A 21,453-nucleotide genomic window follows, 5' to 3' on the forward strand; every position below is an offset into this window, starting at 1 on the left:
AGGGACCCCTCACAGGCCGACCTGATTACCCTCAGCCATCCTGGCGTGGTGACATTTTTTAGCCCCTTTTTTGTGAGTGAAATTATTTTTAAACGATTTGACTTGAACCTGAATTGAATTAGATGCATATTTTTGTGTGACACGAATACACGGAAAACAAATTATTATCCAGCATTTCACTTTAATACAAAATAACAATTAGGCCCTGTTCTTCAAAGATGTAGTGGAGTTTGCTGATAACAATTTGATTTACTCCTTTTGTTGTCTTTTAAAATGCAGCATGTATGCAATTGAATGGCCATTTTTGAGGATTTTGGCATTCCATAATTCCAAATTGGTTCAGTGAAAAGGTGTGCAAGGCATGCCACCTGCCACCATTGGGAATTCATTCTCACACCGATGAACGCAGCATCGGGAGACATCTGGGGTTCAGTATCTTGCTCAAGGGTACTTCGACATGTAGGCTGCCATGGTCGGGGATCGAACCACCAACCCTCCGATAGGTGGGCAACCGCTCTACCAACTGAGCCACAGCGAAACTTAGCGCCCCCTATTGGAATTTTTGGTAGAATGCAGCTTATTAGTATAATCAATACCACCCATAATGACGCATAAATGCTTAAAAACTACCTAAAATAATGAATATACAGTCTAAGTAGTTAGCTAACTAAAGGTAATGAAAATACAGTTAAACTAGTTCGCTATAAGTAACGGCTAAACAATTGAAATAGCATCTAGCTTCTACCGCTACTACCTCTTCCAAACTAACCTATACATTGAAAGTTTAATTGTATGAAAAATACAGTGATAATATTGTCAAATATTGGGATGAATTGTATGAAAGAATATTGAATGATACATTGAAACGAGCACATTTGGAACCTGATGCATGTTGTTGATGATCTGAGTTCATCTGATGGAGGCAGGGAGTACAAAAGGCTTTAGACCTGACATTCACTTCTGCAGTTGGTTTTAGTATTTTAACAGCTAATATAAAAAAAGAAGACACCGCAATCCTGAGTGTTTAAATGTGGAGTATTTCTCTTACTTATAACATGTTTTAAAAAGAGAAGCTGCATAACAACAATGTATATCTCGCCTCTTAAAGGCAGTAAAACAAGAAGCCTTTTTTTAACACGGTAGCCAGCAGGCAGCTCTGAGTTTTTGGAATAAGATCCTCTACAAAAAGCCAAATCTAGAGGGTGTGAAAAAACATCTTTGATGTCAGATGAAATTTCACTGAACAGCGCAGTACAATCTGATTGCAGGCTGGCGTCCTCTGGCAGCCTGATCTCTCCGGATCATTCCACCCACAGGACATGTAAAATGCATCTGTGCTACCGAGAAACTGTGTTCTGTGTGTGTGTGTGTGTGTGTGTGTGTGTGTGTGTGTGTGTGTGTGTGTGTGTGTGTGTGTGTGCTGGAAAAAGCCTTTAATGATTTAAATATTTGAGGGATATTTGATTAGACAGGTGGACAGACTTGATCACTGGACAAATTCTATTTTTTAAAGTAGAGTTCAGTATGGTATGTACATTAATTTGATTTTGCAATCATGTTAAACAAAATTCTCATATATTACTGTACTGTATATATATATGAGCAACTCTATTTTCTAATCATAGTTTTAGAAATAAATCAGCCGGAATCATCAACAAGTCCGTTTTGAACCAGCTTACGATGTTAATAGCAAGCTAAAGGTGCTAAAATCAGCTGGTGACAGTCGGCGTTTCAGCCAGATAATCAACATTTCTTTGCAAGAAATGTGAAATTAAAGACCTATTTATTTAAATGTCACGAGAAAGTTGACCAAACGACCACTGTTGTTGCAGACTGCATATTCATCATGTAATAATAGAAAGGCAGGCGTAGCAGGAGCTCGGAATTTGGCAAAGTGTCAATGGACCCATAATAATAAGGCGTGTTTCGGAAACAGCTTTCAGTCTCATTTTGGAATAAAAGATCAAAAGGTGCAGTAAGGACACATCCGGTGTCTAGAGCTCCATAAATGTCAAACTTCCCATGTCCCGTGTTTATTAAATGCCACTTCAAAGAGAAAAATGAACACACTATCAATCACCCGTTGCCTTTTAATGCACAGTACAAACACTTTGTGTCGTAGTGGGACTCTTTAAAACTGGTTTTTAATCCGTCTCTCGAATTCGGCTCCATTGTTTTTCCATGTGTTGCCGCTTTGATTATGTTTTTAAGATAAGGCAACAAGAGGAAACCCGCCTCAAATTATGCAACAACAGGAAGCATTAATCACTCACAGACACTGTGCCACTGCTTGTTAATGACCAACTTCAAGGAAAGTCACGAGAAGTGAAACAGAAGAGCCCTATTGTTTATTGTGGCCTTTTCTCAGTGTGTGACCTGCTTTACTCCCACAGACCTTTATACTGCTGATAGTTCTCAACCTGCCGAGATTCACATCTGCATACTACGTCTCACTATTCTTACTGTCTCTTTGGATTGGAGTCTAAAACAAAGGAAACCTGTTAGTGAAAAGAAGGGTTGATTATTTGTAATGTTAAAAGATTCTTGTTAGAGATTTATCATAAATCAAATCATAAACAAATCCACTGTTTGCCAACTAGCTAGTGAACAAAGTGTTGCATTTAGCAGCTAAATCAGTCAGTTGCATTGTGGGTATTGTAGGCATTAGGTGTTGACAAAGAAAAAGAAGAACAAAAAGAGATACTTTGCTTCTGCTGCTTCAGAAACGTACTAAACTAACAGAATTTTTTTTTTACTAAAATGCAATGCTAAATAATGTAGTACTCTTTCAGTCTAATATAATCTTTCATAAAATGATGATTAATTCTTCTGTTAGTGGAGCTGCTCCTTTTGAGATGAGAGGACATGCTTTGTAGAAATAACAGTTCCACATACGCTGCTGTCAAGCATCCTCGACTCATACATGCACATTTAAGGAATCAGGAAGCATTTCAGGCGGTTTGATTGATTTCTGGGTCAAGTGATTTAGGACAGATGAGTCGAGGAAGAATATTTTCTCAATTGAGCTTGAGCCAAGTCGTTGCGCTGCACCCAAGTGGCCAAAAAATAATTTACTGCAGGTTTAAATAACGAAACAAAGCATTGAACACATAATGAGTACGAACTGTATGTTGTCATTTGTACACAAAACATTCAAAACTGCTATAAAAACAGAAGATCCAGAGGTTTTTTGCCTTGCTATGCATCTATTCTGTGCTAATGCAAACATGTAAACACAAAAGGCTGATATCGTACAATATGTGGACATGATGGATCATTTCTGTTGAGTGCGATTACTTGATATTGAAGTTATTGCGACAGTCCTATTCTTCACAAATCTGCAAGGGAAACACTGGTAAAAACTGGTTAATTGATTAATATTTTAATTTGTTAAAAGAAAGAAAATGCTAATGCACTTTATAGATCAACTGGTGTACTTTTTAAAAGGCAGATAAGGTGAACCAGGCTGCTGCTCCTGAACCAGACGGTGACCTTGTTTCCTGATGAGATGCTGCTCCGACTCTCTGCTTCTTATCACAAACGGGACATTGATGGATAGCTGCTGCTGCTGTTCAGGGCACGAGGTCAAGGCCACTTTAGCTGGAGGTTTTTTTTGTGGGACCTAGTGCTGATTTCAGATCGTAACAAGGCCTGTAAGGATTGTAAAAAATAAAAAAGTATTTCTGAATATGCTTTTACATAAGTATTAATGTATTACCCTTTCCTTATATTTACATGTGAACTATGCTTTTGAAGATTAAGGAGGACCCTGCAGGATATGTACAAATATCCTTCAGCTTATTCACATTATGCAGCCTTTTGCCCACAGGTTATGGGGGATTAGGAATGATTTTGCACTCAATTGAGGCTGCAAAAGGATTCAGAGAATCAAAGCCCCTCAGACTGAGACTATTTTGGGCTGCTGCTAATAGTTCTTGTCAGCCGTAATTTTTAAGTACTTTAACCAATTCATTGTATAATTAGGTTAACAAAATTAGCTCATTGCAAAGTCAGTCAGCAGGCGGTAATGCAATAAAGTTATTAACATTCCAGATTTATAGAACCATTAATATGGAGGCGATCTGTCTTTATCACATTTTTCTCCCATGGAATAAATGGCATAAATTAATAAAAGGAAATAGACTCTAGTGACATGATCTGTATACTTTATTGATTTTTTCTTTCAGCGCTCAGAGCGGAAGCCAGAAGACAAATGGTCCGCTACTACGCCTATCAAAATAAAAGCACACCTGAACGTTTCAAATAAAATAAAATAAACCTAAATAGCAGATTTTAAAAGCCCTACCTCTGAGTGACAGTTTACAAATGTTCAGGATGTATTCAGCTTGACGCAGTGAGGAACAAACAGGTGTGTGAACTTTAAAGGGGTTTAGAGTTACAGATTCAAGAAATATGTGACCTGTCCAGCTTGTGTGCATCTGTCAACTGCATTTATGTCTTTTATCCTTTGTTGTGACTCAAAAGTACACGGTGTAAAAGAACATAGTGTACAATAAAATGAGATCAGGTCTTGCAGTATGGGCTAACCCTAACCCAAATATGTTATAAAAAAGTAGATTAAATGTAATTTATCACCTGATTTGGGTGTTTTGGGGGATTCTGCATGGAATCAGATAGCTAGCTGGCTCATGGTTCTCTCGTGGATCTCTCATGGTTGATTCATAACTTTTGATAAACCTAACTTATTGTATATCATCATTGAATGCTGACTCCCCTCTCCTCTGTCTGCTAGAGGTTGAAGACTTTAACAACTGCTTCAGTGTTGTAGCAAAGGCATTTCCAGGATTCGGCATGAATAAAAAAACTTTTCTGGCCATTATTTATCTCCGTAACTTTAAACAGAAGGAGGAAATACTGAATTGGTGACACTAATCTTTGGTGTCCACTTTAAAACTAACGATTTGGTAGATCTGCTCTGCTGCTGGGTTTAAAATGTGTCCACTTTAGAATTTGTGACTTCTTTTTGAATCCGTATTCAAGCGTTTTCTACTCTTATGGTCTTAGTCTGGACAGACATTGAATTAAACTGCAACTTGGCTGGTTGGCGTAGTTGTAATTCGAAGTATGCCAAATTATCTATTGGTAGTTTCTGTTTACAGTTTACCCACTGGATTATTTTGAAGAAAACTTTAAAACGTAATAATTCTCAAGCAAGTTCCGGAGTTTTTATGATGTCGTTTGATTTCTAAGCAGATTTATGGACGTTAATTGTCAAATGACATCAGAGATAATGATGTCCTCGGGAACTGAACGTCACACTGAAAGTACTAAATGCTTGTGGTATCACAGAGGGTCTTTCCATTTTAATTATTGCATATAACTGCAATATGGACAAACATGGATGTAAACTGCGACTTGGCTGGTTGGCGTAGACATACAACCGCCAGGAGGTAATTCTAGTTTTAGTGTTAAAGTATGCCGAATGAACTACTAGTAGTTCCTGTTTGCAGTGTTGATCTACTGACAACTATCAATGGATTATCTTTGATACTGAAGCAAACTTAAAAATGTGATAATTTTCAAGCGAGTTTTTTACTATGATTTCTAGGCGGATTTATGGATGTTAATTGTCATCTGACATGAGAGATAATGATTTCCACCGGAACTGAACGTCACACTGAAAATACTATAATAATACTACAATAATGCATGTGGTATCAGAACGTGGCTTACCAGTTGATTTATAACTTTGCAATATGGACAGACACAATGTAAACTGCAGCTTGACTGATTGGCATAGACATTCAACCGCCAGGCGGAAATTCTAGTTTTAGCTTATATTCGTTTCCATTTTGCACCATTAAAATATGCTGAATTCATAATTAGTAGTTCCTATTTGCATTATGCCTATGGATGTTCTGACAAATACCACTGGATTACTTTGATAGTAAAAAAAAACCTTATAATGATAGTGATAATTCTCAAGCAAGTTCTGGTGTTTTTACGATATCTTTTATTATGATTTTTCAGATTTACGGACATCAGAGATAATGATGTTCTCGAGAACTGTACGTCACACTGAATCTAAAAAAATGTCTATCACGTCAGTGTGTTCAGATTTGACTTAATTATAGCTAAAAAGTACCACGAATCTTGACGCAAACTGCCGTTCGCTCTGAAAAACAAGCATCCAAAGTGATAAATCCCTTTTGGTGTTTGCCCTGTACTCATCTGTTTGTTGACAAGTGAGTGAAGGATGACTCATGTGACCGTAATGACTTATTTCCACTGCTCACTGACTTTGTTCTCCGCACCATTTCGCTCACAAAAGTGCATTTTTAGCTTTAATAAGGGGGTTTACGCACCGCATCGCAGTACACTCACAGCGTCCCTCTCTGTGGAGCTGTTGTCTGTGGGGAAAGTTCCTGCTCGTGCCTCAGATCTCAGTTTCATGAGCTGGAAATTATACCATCTGACATTTTGAGCAAAGTTTTCATTTGACCTTTGGGTTAACACAGTCATATATCAAACATTTGACGTTAAAACTGCACTCTGAGATTGAACCTTATGATTCCACGCTCATGATTCGTCTCCGTCTTTGTTACTGAAACCTCGTGTGAGATCAGATCTCTCCTATTAGTCACGGTTGACAACATTTTGGGCAACAACCCACCAATTTTTATGCTCTTTTGTCGTGCATCTCCTGATCAGCCACTACATCTCGACAGTACAACACTGGCTCACAGATAAATCTGACCAGATTTAAGCCCGTATAATTGTCCAGTTTATGAGTACACAAAAGACGGGTGTTAACTATTTTGGTCTCTCCGTAAAATGTAATTAAAAAGGTAATTTTTTAAAGGACAATTGAAGATAAACAAGTGTGGCCTGGCCTGACCTCGGCTCAACAAGTATGGAAAGCAGACAGAAATAAAGGCCTAACCCTAACCCAGAAGAAAAAAGAGAATAAATCATGTTATTGTTCTTTTAACAAATGAATCATTGACAAAAGTTATTAACACAGTGGTGGAATGTAACTAAGTGCATTTACTCAAGTAAGCGAAGGATCTGAGGGTTTCTTCCAGCAGTGTATAAAATGTTATTAATAATTTAATAACAGTCTTGTATGATTGTCTGACGTGTAAGATTGAATAACATTTCAATGGAAAAAGAAAAAGAAAACCTAGGTTAAACATGATACATAAATAAAAAATAATATAACAGGACTACCATATTGATACTGCAACGAAAATTGTAGGGTTAAGTATCAGTGAAAATATTTCTCAGCTCAGATTATGACCAATTCTTTTGTTCCAGAGTCCTACAAAGGTAAGATAAGATAAGATAAGATAAGATAAGATACAACTTTATTCATCTTGAAGGAATTCTTGTGCCAGGTTGTTCCAAAAGTACAATAAAATACAGTAAAATAAGAATAACACAATCAAATACAAATCTGAATAAATATTAGTATTAACAAAAACAATTGCACATAAGAAGTAATATGGCGAACTTGCACTCGTAGAAATAAGAGTTATATTGCACATGGTTTTATACTGTAGTATCTCTACTTTTTTGTGATTAACAGTTTTAATAATAGACAAAACAATTGCAACAATTCCAAACACAGATACATTAATGAGGTTGACAGAAAAAAAATTTAATAAATGGAAACAGTAATAAATCATGCATAAGAGACAAAAACTAACAAATAATTGAAATAATTATAGTAAAACAATAAGAAAAAAAATACAAATAATAATAGTTGTGCAACAAATGCTTAAATGTTTGCAGCAATGCACGTCAGTCAGTATCCTAACAAACTTATTCCTATTTTATATAATAATGTGCTGATAGGTTATCATTCAGTATGCATGATATTGGATTTTTTGCCGATATCTGATTTTTTACAACTCATTTAGCCGATTACAGATATTTTTTTCGTGCACAATTAATACCCACATTCAGGTCAAATTTGGCCAATTTCCCAATTTACATAATAAGTAAACATAACCTGTGTTCACTGGGAACATGTGAAAAGTGCAACTGTACAGCAATTAAACACAAATTGAATAAAACGACATGTACCTTACAGACTGCTGCTTAAATTCAAATTTAACTTAAAACAGGAGCCCAATATGTGACAACTCAATCTGCACCGTGCAAACAAAATCACAAAAAGTACAAAAAATATCAGCAGCTTCAGTCCCTAATCAGAACATAAATAAATAAATAAATAAATAAATAAATAAATAAATAAATAAATAAATAAATAAATAAATAGGTGGCTCAGACTACACTGCACAACTCTATGAGCTACAAACAAGGTGAACAGAGAGGTGATGTGCACCCATAGACTGTATAAAACACCCCATTATTTAATCACTTTATTATATCGGCGGGTATCGGCGTGTTGTTCATTTTCAAGCCAATATCGGCCGATACCGATAAAGTGCCGATAATATTGTGCATCCCTATCATTAAGAGCTGGAAACACCATTTATTATTTCTACTTTTCTTCCAGTAAAGCTGAGTTCTCCCTCCGTCGCCCCGCCCCTCCCCGCTCGCCCCCCCCCCCCCCCCCCGCTCGGCCCCACCCCCTTCCCACTCGGCCCCGCCCCCTCCCCGCTAGGCCCCGCCCCCCTCGTCACCGAGCGGCCACCCAGCGGACCCTTTGAAGTCCCGCCTGGTGGATCAGTGAGCTGCGGAGGTCCGGACCGAGAACACGCAGTGGGACGTTTCCTCTCACACTCCTGGAATATTTAAAGTAAACTCTGGTGTTTTTCCTCACAAAGGGACACTGTGTACATTTTGCGCACTGCAACTCACACAGTGGACTTGTTTTTTGTTGTTATTGTTGTTGTTGTTGTTTTTTTTAAATTGGAATAAAGGAGAAAGGAGAAGATGCTTCAAACGAGCTGAGTGGCTTCTCCGTCCTTCGGGACATTTAAGGACGTCCAGCTTCTTTTTCTTTTTTCTTCTGGGACGTGACTGCATGGATTACATTTATCATCTCATTTTTACTGTTTCGGACCAAAAAGTAACGTCCACCCGAAGCGCAGCGCCGTATCTCCAATGAAATATCTCCCTCCAGGATCACTAAGTAAGCGGATCGAGCTCAGTGAGACCAGCGACAGTCCAAAGCCTCGTCCCGGTGCTGTGGTCTCCCTGTTGACCCCTCTGGACCCTCTTCGGCAGGCAAAGCGGCTTCCCATCCGAGTGATCAAGATGTTGACGGCGCACAGCGGACACCTCCTGCACCCGGAATATCTACAGCCTCTGACGCCCGCTCCAGTCAGCATTGAGGTATTTATTTCCTTTGTTAAAACACATTTTTTTTCATATAGAAAGGACTATTTTTGCACTCAAGTGTAGGCCCTAGTAAAAATATAATGCAATGTTTTTCATTATGACAGCAAAGATGAATCCTAATTTAAATTCCTCATGTCGACGAGAATGAAATCAAGCAAACATACAGATGATTATCATAGAAATCAGGCCTTAGTAACTGGTGTTTAATCACATTAAACCACTAATTAAAGCTGTAGTGATTAGTCGACTTAGTGAATAATAATAAGCAACTTTTTTGATAATCAGGTCATTGTTTTGCTGCTTTAATGTGATGATGTGCTGCTGTTATTATATCCATAATAGTGGATTGATTCTTTTTTAGGTTTTGCACTTTTGGTCAGACAAAACAAACAAGTAGTCATTATTAATTAGTGATTACTGTATGAAATGTCAAACACATGACCTCCAGAGCGCCCAGAGCCTGAGGAAAGCTGATAAAGCTGATGACTTTAAATGTCTTCTTTTGTTGAACCAAAGTGCCACAGATACTCAGTTTATGATATGTGACAAAGAAAAGCAGCAACTACTCTCATTTGAGAACTTTGAACCAGAGAATATTTGTGTTTTTTGCTTGTAAAAATGACAATTGATTATTGAAATAGTTGCAGGATCAACTAAATTGAGCAATGTGGAGACATCTTATTGGATATTGGGAAATCATCTTGTTCCTTTTTCACCCTTTTCTGTCATTTTATAGACAAAATTATTGATTAGGAAAACAATAGTCAGGGAAAATGCTAATTATTTGCTTGTAGCTAGTTAAAGTTAAATGAATATTTACAAATACAGATACACACCTTGTGTTTTTTTTTGCATTTAACCTAAATATCTCTTAGCAGAATACAGTAAAGAGCTAATCAGAATCTATATTTTGTTTTAGCTGGATGCCAAGAAGAGTCCACTGGCCCTGCTGGCACAGACCTGCTCTCAGATCGGCAAACCGGACCCTCCGTCCTCCTCCAAGCTGGGCTCCTCCTGCAGCCCGGGGGACAAGGAGTCCAGCAGTCGGTCGTCCGGCTCCAGCCTGAAGCTGGGGGAGCACCGCCCCTCGCTGGAGGACAAGTGTAGCTTCAAACCCTACAACAAAGGAGAGTGTCGCAGAGACGGAGTCACCAGCAGCAGCTCTACCAGCAGCAGCAGCGATAAAGTCGGGTTCAGGGTCCCCAGCAGTAACGCCATCACTAATGGAAGTTCTACCAGTGGCCAGCAGTCCTACCCGCCCCACGCTGCCTCACCCAGCTCCAGAACCAGCAGCAGCCCACCAGGACTCACTCAGCAGCAGCAGCAGCCTCACAAGCTGAGCCAGTCTCCTGCTGGACACTCCCAGACTCCTAGTGGAGACACTGCTCATGAGCAGGGCAGCCCCACCAGCACCAGCAGCAATAATCACAAAAAGGACGCTGATGTCAGCAAGAACAACTCGGACTGTCCACACGATGCAAACTCCAGCCACGTCCGAGCCAACACGAACTGCAGTAACGGCAGCTCTGACGGTGGCTCCAACCACGAAGGAGGTAAAGGAGAGTCCGCCCAGCCGAACCTCGGCCCTGGACGCATTACGCCCATTTCTCCTTATAAGACAAGCCAACCCCTGTTCCCCCTGCCGTCCTCTAACCTGGGCTACCACGGATCTGTGGTGGGGGCTTACGCCGGCTACCCGTCTCAGTTTGTACCCGGGCTGGATCCGAAGTCGAGCCTTGGTCTGGGAAGCATGGGAGTTCCAGGAAAGCACCCGAGCTCCAGCCCTCTCACGGGGGCCTCCCCTCCCTCCTTTATGCAGAACTTATGCAGGGACCCCTACTGTCTCAGCTATCCGAGTGTGTCCCACCTCGGCGGGAGCAACTGCAACTCCTGCATCCACGACCCGTCCTCCAGCCTCAAATCAAACTTCCCGTTGGTGTACCCCTCCCACCCTCTGCACTCCCTCCACCAGAGCTCCATGTCGTCCAGCGTGTCCTCCTCCCTGTCGCATCCCCTCTACACGTACGGCTTCATGCTGCCCAACGACCCGCTGCCTCACGCCTGTAACTGGGTCTCCGCCGGCGGGCCGTGCGACAAACGCTTCGCCACGTCCGACGAGCTGCTGGCTCACCTGCGCACACACACCGCCCTGCCTGTTGGGATGGACAGTAAGCTGCTCTCTGTTTCCTCCTCTGGACCTGCCTCCTGCCACCTGCACCTCCCCCACCAGAGCAGCCCAGGCTCCATGCCCAGCTCCCTCCCTCTCAGGGCGCCGCACAGCCTGGGGTTAGCTCGCTACCACCCTTACAGCAAGGTCCACCTGCCCCCCGGACCCTCCTCCATCTCCCTGCACTCTCTGCCCGCCACAGGCCCGTACTACCCTCATTACGCTCTCTACAGTCAAAGACTCGGATCTGCTTCTGCTCTGGGCTACCCGTGATACACTCTACTTACATGTTTAAAGGAGTAGTTTGGCATTTTGGGAAATAAGCTCAAGCCCCATATCCACTGAATGGCTCAGTTCAACTCGACTCAACTGTTCTTTCCTCTTTCTGTTTTTTCCATGTGGAAAGTATCCTGTCAGTGTAGGGGAGAGTCTCCAACTATCCATGACATAATCTCTAACGCGTGTGTATGTAGTTTTGCAAGGTGCCATTTTTTAAATCTGGAGGGAAAATAAAAAAATGATGGTATCTATTGATGGTAACTTGGCCATTTAGAATAGTCCAGTTTGTGCAGGAAGTTCCGTGTTGCACTAGTGATGTTTCTCTCTCTCAACTTCTAGTTTCCGTTCAGGTCACTTGGAACCAAAGTGGTACCAATAAAACTCCCAGATACCAGGTACTATCCCAACTCTTACTGATAAAATCAAATAAGAGCGAGTCGAGATCAGTAGAAGTGTGCCGTTTCATGCAGTGGAAATGCGGCATTATTCGGTTTCTGGAGGAGAGGCAAATGAGAAGATTGATACTCATTTCTTTCTCTGGTTAGCTTAGCTTAGCACAAAACACTGGAAACAGGGAAACAGCTAGCCTGGCTCTGTAAGAATGTAACAAAAATCTATCTACCTGCAGCTCTAAAGCTCACTATTAAAGACTTATATTGTGTTTATCAGTATAAGTATAAAGACTTCAATTCACCATTTAATGGGGGACCAGTTTCCATTATCAAAATAAGACTCCAGCCAAGAAATAGTAACCCCTATGTACAACTGTAAATTTACATTTGTACTCTGCAGTATTTGTAAGTGCAAGGCTAGCTGTTTTCCTCTGTTTCAAGTCTAAGTCTAAGCTAACCGGATGCTGTCTGTAGCATCGTATTTAACAGACAGATTCAAGTGTGCTGTTATGCAGTTTGTGCAGCCAGAAAGCCAAGAAGCACATTTTCCAAAATGCCTAACTATTAATTTAAGCTTTTTACATTACTGCAGCAAGTTGCTGCTTCCTCTGACTTCAGACTGGATTCAAGCCGAACTATAGTGCAAGTGCTGGATTTTGACTTGAGTGCATCTTCACACTTTCTTTACACATTTTAAATGAGATTTCCACTCCTGAAGATCAGAAGAGGACACATGTGGCTCTTGCATGTCTGCACATTGCTCGGATACTTCTGCAAACAGAAACGACTGGCCTCGGGTGACTTCTGCCGCCCGGTGGGCTCTGCAAATTGATGGTTGGACGCTGTGTAATAGCTCTTGGATGTTCAGGGTTCCTCGCTGCAAATGATGATGATTTAGTGCGGAAAAATGCAGTGTGGCAGGGACGGCAATAAGCTGCAGCCGCGGGCTGATGCAAGTCTGGCCGCAGTCGCTTCCCCTGCAAGAGATGCATGTAAGCTTGACACAGCATACACACTAAACTGTTTATTCAGCCCCATGCTTTGTGATGATTTGTTTTGGTTCCTTATGTTCTGTTTATTCCTACTGAGAAGTTGTATTTATTTTTACCGGGAATCTGGCTTTTCATGTTTACCATATAAATCTATTCTCATTTTCCAATCTCCTGAGCAGACATGTTGGAAGCCCAGATGACAGATGTCGAATATGTCTTAACACTTCTTTCGAGAATGAATGTTGAAATCACATCTCTCTCTCTCTCTCTCTGAAGTCCTCAGCTTTTTGATTTTTTTTTTTATTTCCACAGCAAATCAATAAAAATGAGATGTGATATTTTTTATGTAATAATTGGAACACCCTGTGGTGGTTTCCAGTTTAATGGGAGGTCATATTTTGTTAAATAAATCACACTGAAGATGTTTATTCCTTTGTCTTCATTTCTATGGTTTCCATTGTCAGTGAATTTTTATACAGAAGAAGGTTTAAAATCTCACTGTCAAGGCTTAATTGCTTTTACTTGCCCTGTATCTTTAATTTGAGTCAGATGTTGATGATTATCTCAGGTTCTTTGAGGTCACTCTGTGGCGTTTCTCCACTTTAATTCGACCTTTTCTCCTTGAAATCAATGTGGAGGCTCACTGTTGATTAAAACCCACACAGAAACACTGCATGCGGTCCTATAAGTTGTATTTATTGATTTACAACAACAACAACAAAGTGGTACAAACAAGAAATAGCCCTTAAACATCTAGAATAATAACTTAGTGGTAAGATAAGTATTCAGATCCTTTACTCAATAAAAAGTACTCATACCACAGTGTAAAAACAAGGCCAGACACATGATATTATGCTGATTCCTTGGACAACTATATTTAATTCAATTCAGGGGCCTCCAACCAATATGAGATGATATCATATCCACATTTAATACAATCAATTACGCTTAAATCTGCTCACAAAAAGAAACTAAAATGTGATTTGACAGTTTTATTACTGAGCTCTTCCAGAAGTTTAAATGAAAAACAATTGTTTCTTTTTAATGAAAAGATTAAATAAAAGGCGAGAATTTCAACATTAAGGTGTGATATGCGTCCATATTTTCACATTGCATTATATTGGATCATTGATCAGTAAATTGATTTATCATTACGCCCCCTGGTAAAAATAAATAAATACAGGACAAGTAAAAGCCATGCATTCAAAATCTTACTTAAAGTATTATCAGCAAACTTTACTATAAGTATCAAAAGTTCAAGTACTCATTGTTACATGTTCCCTGACAGTGTTTCATTTTATATCTGATGTTTTTTTAATTAATATTACTGCTGCATTAATGTTTATGTTGCATTGTACTGTTGTGCTAATTTTACCTGCTCTATATCCTGTTGGCTAGTTTAATCTGAAGCAAACATCATATCAAAGACGGGTCAGAAAGCTTTTAAACTGAGTGACAGTTGTTTTTTTTTACATTTTCTTGTTCATCAGTGTCATATCAACATTAAGGTTAACATTAAGTTAAATTATGATACTGCATCAAAATGTAATACTGTTGTTTTAGTTTATTTATTCCATCCGTATAGACCACTGGTTCCCAATCTGGGGCTCCAAGCCCCACTTAGGGTCGCCAAAGCTTCACAGGGGGTCAAGAGGGCTTTTTATTATTAGGGCTGTATAATATAGAATAATATTATAAGAGCTGCTTTCTTACCAAAAAGGTCGGGGTAATAAGTCCATCTGGTACTTATAAAGGTACTAAGAGGTTATTTATGAAGAAATCATATCAGAGATGACATCATTAACCTGACCAACTTTCACCAGGAATAAACTTAAGAAGTAGTTATACTTTTTTTACCTGTTGTGGTCACTAATAAATGCACATTTACGCACAGCGTACTGCTTTAAATGAACTGAAATGATGAAAACTCTCTTGCACAGTTATTGCTAGTGTGCTATTGGTTTAGCCAAGGATGCTAACTCCTGCTATTAGATCATCTGTTTGTTGCATGGCGTATCTCTAAAAAGTCTGAGAAACAGTTTTCAGCTTTGTGACGACGACAGCTGAACCAAGCTGGTTTTAAAAGAGTTTATATAGCTTAAGAAGTAAAAAAAAGTTTATCACAGACATTAAAAATCAACACATCACAAGATATAAAATCGTTTTCACTTAACACGATAAAATAAAGACTACAAGTGTAAAATTGTATAAAACTCAAGTAAAGTACCTTGAATTTATACTTCAGTAAATACATTCAGCCACCTCTTTCAGCCACTTTTTACATTCTATGCACAACTAGTTTGGTCACTTTTTATGCGAACAACCAACTAAACACAATAGATGTCTTCCAGGAGACTCTCTGATAATCTGCACCTTTTCCCTCATATTCAAACAATATTTGGTCTCCCTCTCTCCATGACAGCTGCCTTGTGGCCATTCAGAACATCTATAAACATTTCCGTCAAACAAGCTCCTTCTGATCCAGTTTGCCTGAGACTTAAAGGGGGAAACAAGAGTTGAAGTAGTGAAAGGAAGATGTAAACTTTAGTCAGTGTTCACGTCAGTCTGGCTTTGAGTGGATTTGTCCCAGTGGCTATTTTTACCGTGAAAGAATCCCATGATTAATGACTTTAGGTGTGCTTTACTTCCGTGTCGACAGTGCAGCTTATAAGCAGACCACAGGGAAACAGCTCACATTCCTCTGTTCTGCAGTAAATGCAGTGTCACCTTAAAGCAACAGCGCCGGATTTAAAGCTCCTGGATTCAGTCTTTACGGCACAAAAATGTCCAAAAACTCAGACGTATCAGGATGTAACGTATCCATACTTCTGGATCCTCTGATAAGATCCGAGCCCAGATGAAGACCTCACATTCGCTCAGGTTCCCTCATGATTGGCAGCGGTAATATGCCATTTCCTAGCAACATGACACTGTGACACCCTCAGCGAAGTCTAGATGACCCAGCTGGTCACTCAGCGCTCTGACAGGGACCCGGCGGGTCAGAGCGCTGTAACAGGAGGAAGATCCTGTTTCATGGTCTGAGATGTGATGGAGTTCAGCAGGAGGCCATCAGATCCTCCGCAGGCCCACTGAGGAGGTTTCACGTTGCCAGATATGGCCCAGAAAACAGACACACTTAAGTTTATTAAGTCTAAGAAATGAGTTGGCTGCTGATGTCACTGCCAGTCTCTGAATTAATCTCACAGGATATTTATTAGAGAAGTGGTTTTATTACTTTTTACTGTACTAAAGGTATACTGGGAGTATAGTGTTGGAGTGGGATGCCACCTATTGGTGACCAACGAAACACTGTTTAATCAGAAGGAAACATCATCTGCTTTCATGGAGTGTCTTGTTTGTTTGTTTGTTTGTTTGTTTGTGTTAATGCATAACATGAAGGTCCCAGCTGCTGCAAATGCCTTTTGGCTGAATACCACATTTACATTATGTTTATGTTCATTTTTGTCCCTGATAAATTAAAAAGAAAAGTAAGGAAAGGATTGAATGTGTGTGTGTGTGTGTGTGTGTGTGTGTGTGTGTGAATCATCTCAGATTCATATTCTTATTTTTTAGAGATTCTTTCTTTTTTTAAGTGGTGAAATTTGTTTTTCTGAGATGGCTTTCATTCTAACCATGAAAATAATCGTTTTACCAAAATAATCCTGACTCAAAATCTATTTATTTGCTTAATTGGAAAATTGAAAAACCATCATGTGTATATTATGAAATAAATTAATAGTTGAAAAGTATTCAAAATTATGCTTAATATAACTTTCAAATGATCATTAATATAACTTTTAAATGATCATTAATATAACTTTCAACCTATAATAGATATAATATTAATCATGAAAATGATTTCATAAAGTTTTATAAAATAATCCTGACTCAGGGTCTATTTTTTAATGGATCTCACAGTCCAAAAAACCTTGCAAATTAAATAAATTAGTATATTAAAAAACAACAACATGTATCATAGAATTTAAAAAAATTAAAATAATAATTTAACAAAAATAATTCTGACTCAAGGTCAGGAAATTAAATTAATGAATGCTAATTTAATGAATAAATGCTGATTAGTTGATTAACTTTAATCAAAAGATATAGCTATATATTTGTAAATGATAATAATCTTAATTTAGGGTACTAAATCGGGAAAATAATAGTTAGAAAAATAATTCTGACAAAGTCGACTAACTTTCTTTTCTTTTTTTTCTGGACTTTAAACTGGATCTGTTTTGAAAAATCTGGAAAATTTAAATCAATCAGCAAGTAAGTGGTCCCTGAGTTTAGATTATTTCCAAAATCAAGAATGAACGTTTACCCTCAATATAAAAGTTCTGCAGCCAAAGTTCTTTTGCGTTTCATTTCCACATTCTTTTTTTAACAAAGACACAAATATCTAATCTAAAACTAATGAAGCATCTGATTTCTGGTTCCCATCCGCTGACATGACGTCAGCGACTCACAGCTGTTTGCATAATGATAAAAGCCAGCGAGACGCTGAAACACTGTTTCATCATTCACAGCTACTAAATCACTGAGTCCTGAGGCTCAACACATCTGGTGAAAGCTCTTTCCTTATCAGCCTTCCAGCAGGATTTTGGGGAACATCTGGAGTTTTCTGAGGACTTTCTGGCAGGAAAACTCTCAAAGAAGACTAATTCTCTAGAAGTGTAGACCAGGTGACCTACTGCAGCATGAAATGTGTGTTTGAATCGATTCTGTTCTTTTGAAGGAAACCAGAAAAAGATGTCTTTGATTGCTTTTCATCTGAAAATAACAGGAAGCATTTCTCATTATTAATCTAAATTGGGCATGTAAAGTTAGTAATCAGTTATTTCTGCTGCAGCTGTCAGTCAAAGGTTTAACACTCACAGTTCTTAGGAATATCTGTTTGATTTCAGAAACAAAACAGAAACAGGCCACAACTGATACTTAGCAGTGATTATACATTACAAAGCTATAGATAGCTAACAAAGCTAATAAAGCTAACGTTAGCTCCGTCGCTATCCCTGGATGACTTTTAATGTTTCAGGCTTGTTTTAGAGTCTTAACATTCATTCATACATTTGTGCTAAAATACAAAAAGTTAGCCAGTTAATGATCTAGGTTTGTTCCTAGATCTGGTTAATGATCACTCTGTTACAAAAAATAACTCAGATTGTATAGAAATCTATGAGAAAATTACCATAGTTCTTTTATTACCTCGGTAAACAGTCTCATAATGGGTTTATGGTCTCAATTGTTAGTTTCAAGTCTTTTTCAATACAGCATGAGGTTTATTGTGCATTTTAAGTAAAATAGATAAAGCAGGGTATACTTTAGGGCGGGGCTACACTGTGATTGACAACATGCCACTACAACAACAAGCATTTCATTTCTTCAACATCTTAAAACGTTGTACCTTTTACAGTGTGTTTTCACTTCATGAACCTTAATTGTAACATTTTGTTTGCTTGAAAATTTCTTGTTCAACATTTTTTTGTACTAAAAGACTCAAGGTACTAAAAGACTCAAGGAGTCAAAGTTCAAATTATCAAAGTTAAGGTGAATTAAAGTTGTGACCTGTATCCACCCTAATATGGTCACTTCTGGCTGCAAAAAAACAAAGATGGCGACGGCCAAAATGTCAAACTCAAGGCTTCAAAACATTTCTATACAGTTACTTTACTTCTTTGTAAATTTTGTTTTTGTGATTCAGCACGCACACACACACACACACACACACACACACACACACGCACACACACACACACACACACACACACACACACACACACGCTGTCTGTTCTACGTTAGAGGCAGAGATCAGGTCTGCTGCTTAGACTAAACAACGGCATTTGAGTGGATTTTCTGTCCCTCATTAATCATCCTGACAGCCTGAAAAACAACATTTCCTCCTTAATGACTGTATTTGAGTAATCATGTCTGCTTATTTCCATGCAGGCATCTCTCTCTCGTTCTGGTTTGTACTTTCTTTTCTTTTCTTTTCTTTTCTTCCTTACAGTTGCAGGCCATGTGTGTGTATTTTGGAGCCTCTTTCTTCTGACCTCCCAAGTCTGTGGCGTGGCATCTGCTCCGGGTCACGCTGGCCAATTACATTCATGAAGAGGGTGAAACCAGAAGGAATGAGGGAATGTGAGGCTCCAGATGCGGATGGTGGGATGGTGTCACCAGCCCTCCCCTGCATGTGGCTAACCCAGCAGCAGCCGCTGGCCTCCAGGCCTCCGCCGCTCGCTGCCAAAGCACGTTTTTCCGTTAAGCACCGTTTCTGTGATGCATGAGAGCTGACAACTGAGCCCGGAGCCCGTCAGAGCCCCGCCAGATCAAACCCAGCTGGGGCCACGCACATTAGCACACAAACCATAATTGCGTTTGCCCTCTTGTACACCACTAAACTCCCTCTGTCCACATTTTTTTTTTCCAACAACAGACATGAGGAAGGAGAGGTGGTGGAAGAAGTACTGAGGTCTTTTACTCAACTTAAAGTAGCAATACAGTATAGAAATACTACTGCAACTACTACTATTACAAGTAAAAGTTCTGTGTTTAGGAGTTTACTTCAGTGGTGGAAAAGTATTCAGATCCCTTACTACAGTAAAAGTACTAATACACACTGTGAAATTACTCCAAGTAAAAGTCCTGCATTCAAAACTTACTGAAGTAGGAGTTCTCTTTCTCAGATTGTTTTATATATTCAAAATATATTATTAGATTAATTTTGCTGCATTTATGTAAGCAGTTTTTTTTAATCTAGTAAAGATATAGGGCTCATTTTAACTAATTAACTACTGTTATGTGGTTTAATTAAAAAAATAGTCTACTCACTTTATATTTGATCATGTTTTTTAAACTAAAGCTGTCAGCTCCATGTAGAGAAGTAAAAAGTACAATATTTACCACGAAATGTAGTGAAGTAGAAGTATAAAGTTACATAGAATGGAAATACTCAAGTAAAGAACACCTTCCTCAAAATTGTACTTAAGTACAGTACTTGAGTAAATGTATTTATTTACATTATACCATTGGTTTACTCAAGAAAAAGTAAAAAAGGATAATTCTTAAACAGCAATCGAAGAATTACACTGAGATATAGAAATAAAGTCTGGAAATCCAAGTAAAAGTGCTGCATTCACAAAGTATTAGAAAGTGGTGGAGGAAGTACAGAGATATTTTACTTTAAGCAAAAGCAGTAAAGCAACAGTGTAGTAATACTTCTTACAAGTAAAAGCACTCAAAGTGATACTGAAGAATGAATCAAAGTACTGAACCAGAATTAGAAGTAGTACTCACATCTCTTTCTTAAGTTTAAAGTAGCAATATGACTGTGTAGAAATAAAATAAAAAAGTTCAAAGTATTATAATTAAAGAAGACATAAAGTACCAAAAGTTGAAGAACTCATTATACAGAATAAAATATATGTATTTATATATAACTTTTGAAAAAGAGTAGAATACTCAAGTAAGTAGTATTTGTAGTAGTACTTAAGTACATATATAAATATACATATATAAAATAAATAAACTCGAGTCAAAGTCATGCCTTGTGTTTCAAATGTATGTATTTATTTATATTTATATTAAGGACTTGTGATTTAAGATCAGTGACTCATGACTTTCCTTTAGCTCGATCCTTTTGACTTGATGTATCATCTCTATCTATAGTTATTTTATTAGTGCCATGATAAAATAAATGATACCAAAGATAACTCTCTTGTTCCCAGGACAAATACTTCAATATTTCCACATTTGGGGGTGATTCGAACACGGTTCCCCGGTCAAAAAGAAAGTAAAAATACCTCAAAATGTACTCAAGTAAATATATTTAGTTCCATTCCAGCGAGACAGAGAGGTGGCGTAGATGATCCTGGAGGTCCTGTTTTTAGAAACAGAGTTATAGTTTAAAACGAGGCTGCAGAGGATAAACACATTGTGTGCAGCTCAGACTGAACGTGTTTTTTCTTTTGTAAAAGGAGAAAAGACTATTTTCAACTTTTTCCCTCCAGTCTGTGGGTGGATGTAAGTTATGGGTTTATGGTGCCTTCTTTTTTTATTTTTTTTTAGAAACATCAGTATAGCATTGGCTGACATCTGTGTCCTCTTTATTTTTGGACCACTTGAAAAAGCCCTCATAGTTAGGATGATGGATGAAGTGATAAAGTTGGAGAGAGGACAAAATGAAAGCAGAGAAGTATATTTCTGGGAAGTGTGCGATCTGTAACTCAGACTAAAATATGGAGGCAGATGTTTGGTCGGGGAATGATTCACTATCTCTGAGATTCTACCATCTTTCCTCCTGGTTTTTCCTGATTGAGAGGTTAAAGTCGGTCATGTGACGAAGGAGCAG

At 38.7% G+C, this 21,453-nt stretch overlaps 1 protein-coding gene across 1 annotated transcript; it reads left to right on the forward strand.

Annotated features, from left to right (window-relative positions):
• Positions 1-8,630: 8,630 nt before the first annotated feature.
• On the forward strand, positions 8,631-13,531 carry LOC131992473 (zinc finger protein 703-like). The gene is made up of 2 exons (XM_059358070.1): positions 8,631-9,267; positions 10,193-13,531. Exons 1-2 carry the CDS (start codon positions 9,037-9,039, stop codon positions 11,711-11,713), a joined length of 1,752 nt encoding a protein of 583 aa, XP_059214053.1. The 5' UTR covers positions 8,631-9,036; the 3' UTR covers positions 11,714-13,531.
• The last annotated feature ends 7,922 nt before the right edge of the window (positions 13,532-21,453 follow it).

Source organism: Centropristis striata, chromosome 19 (assembly GCF_030273125.1).
Source record: "Centropristis striata isolate RG_2023a ecotype Rhode Island chromosome 19, C.striata_1.0, whole genome shotgun sequence".
Taxonomy (NCBI): Eukaryota; Metazoa; Chordata; class Actinopteri; order Perciformes; family Serranidae; genus Centropristis; species Centropristis striata.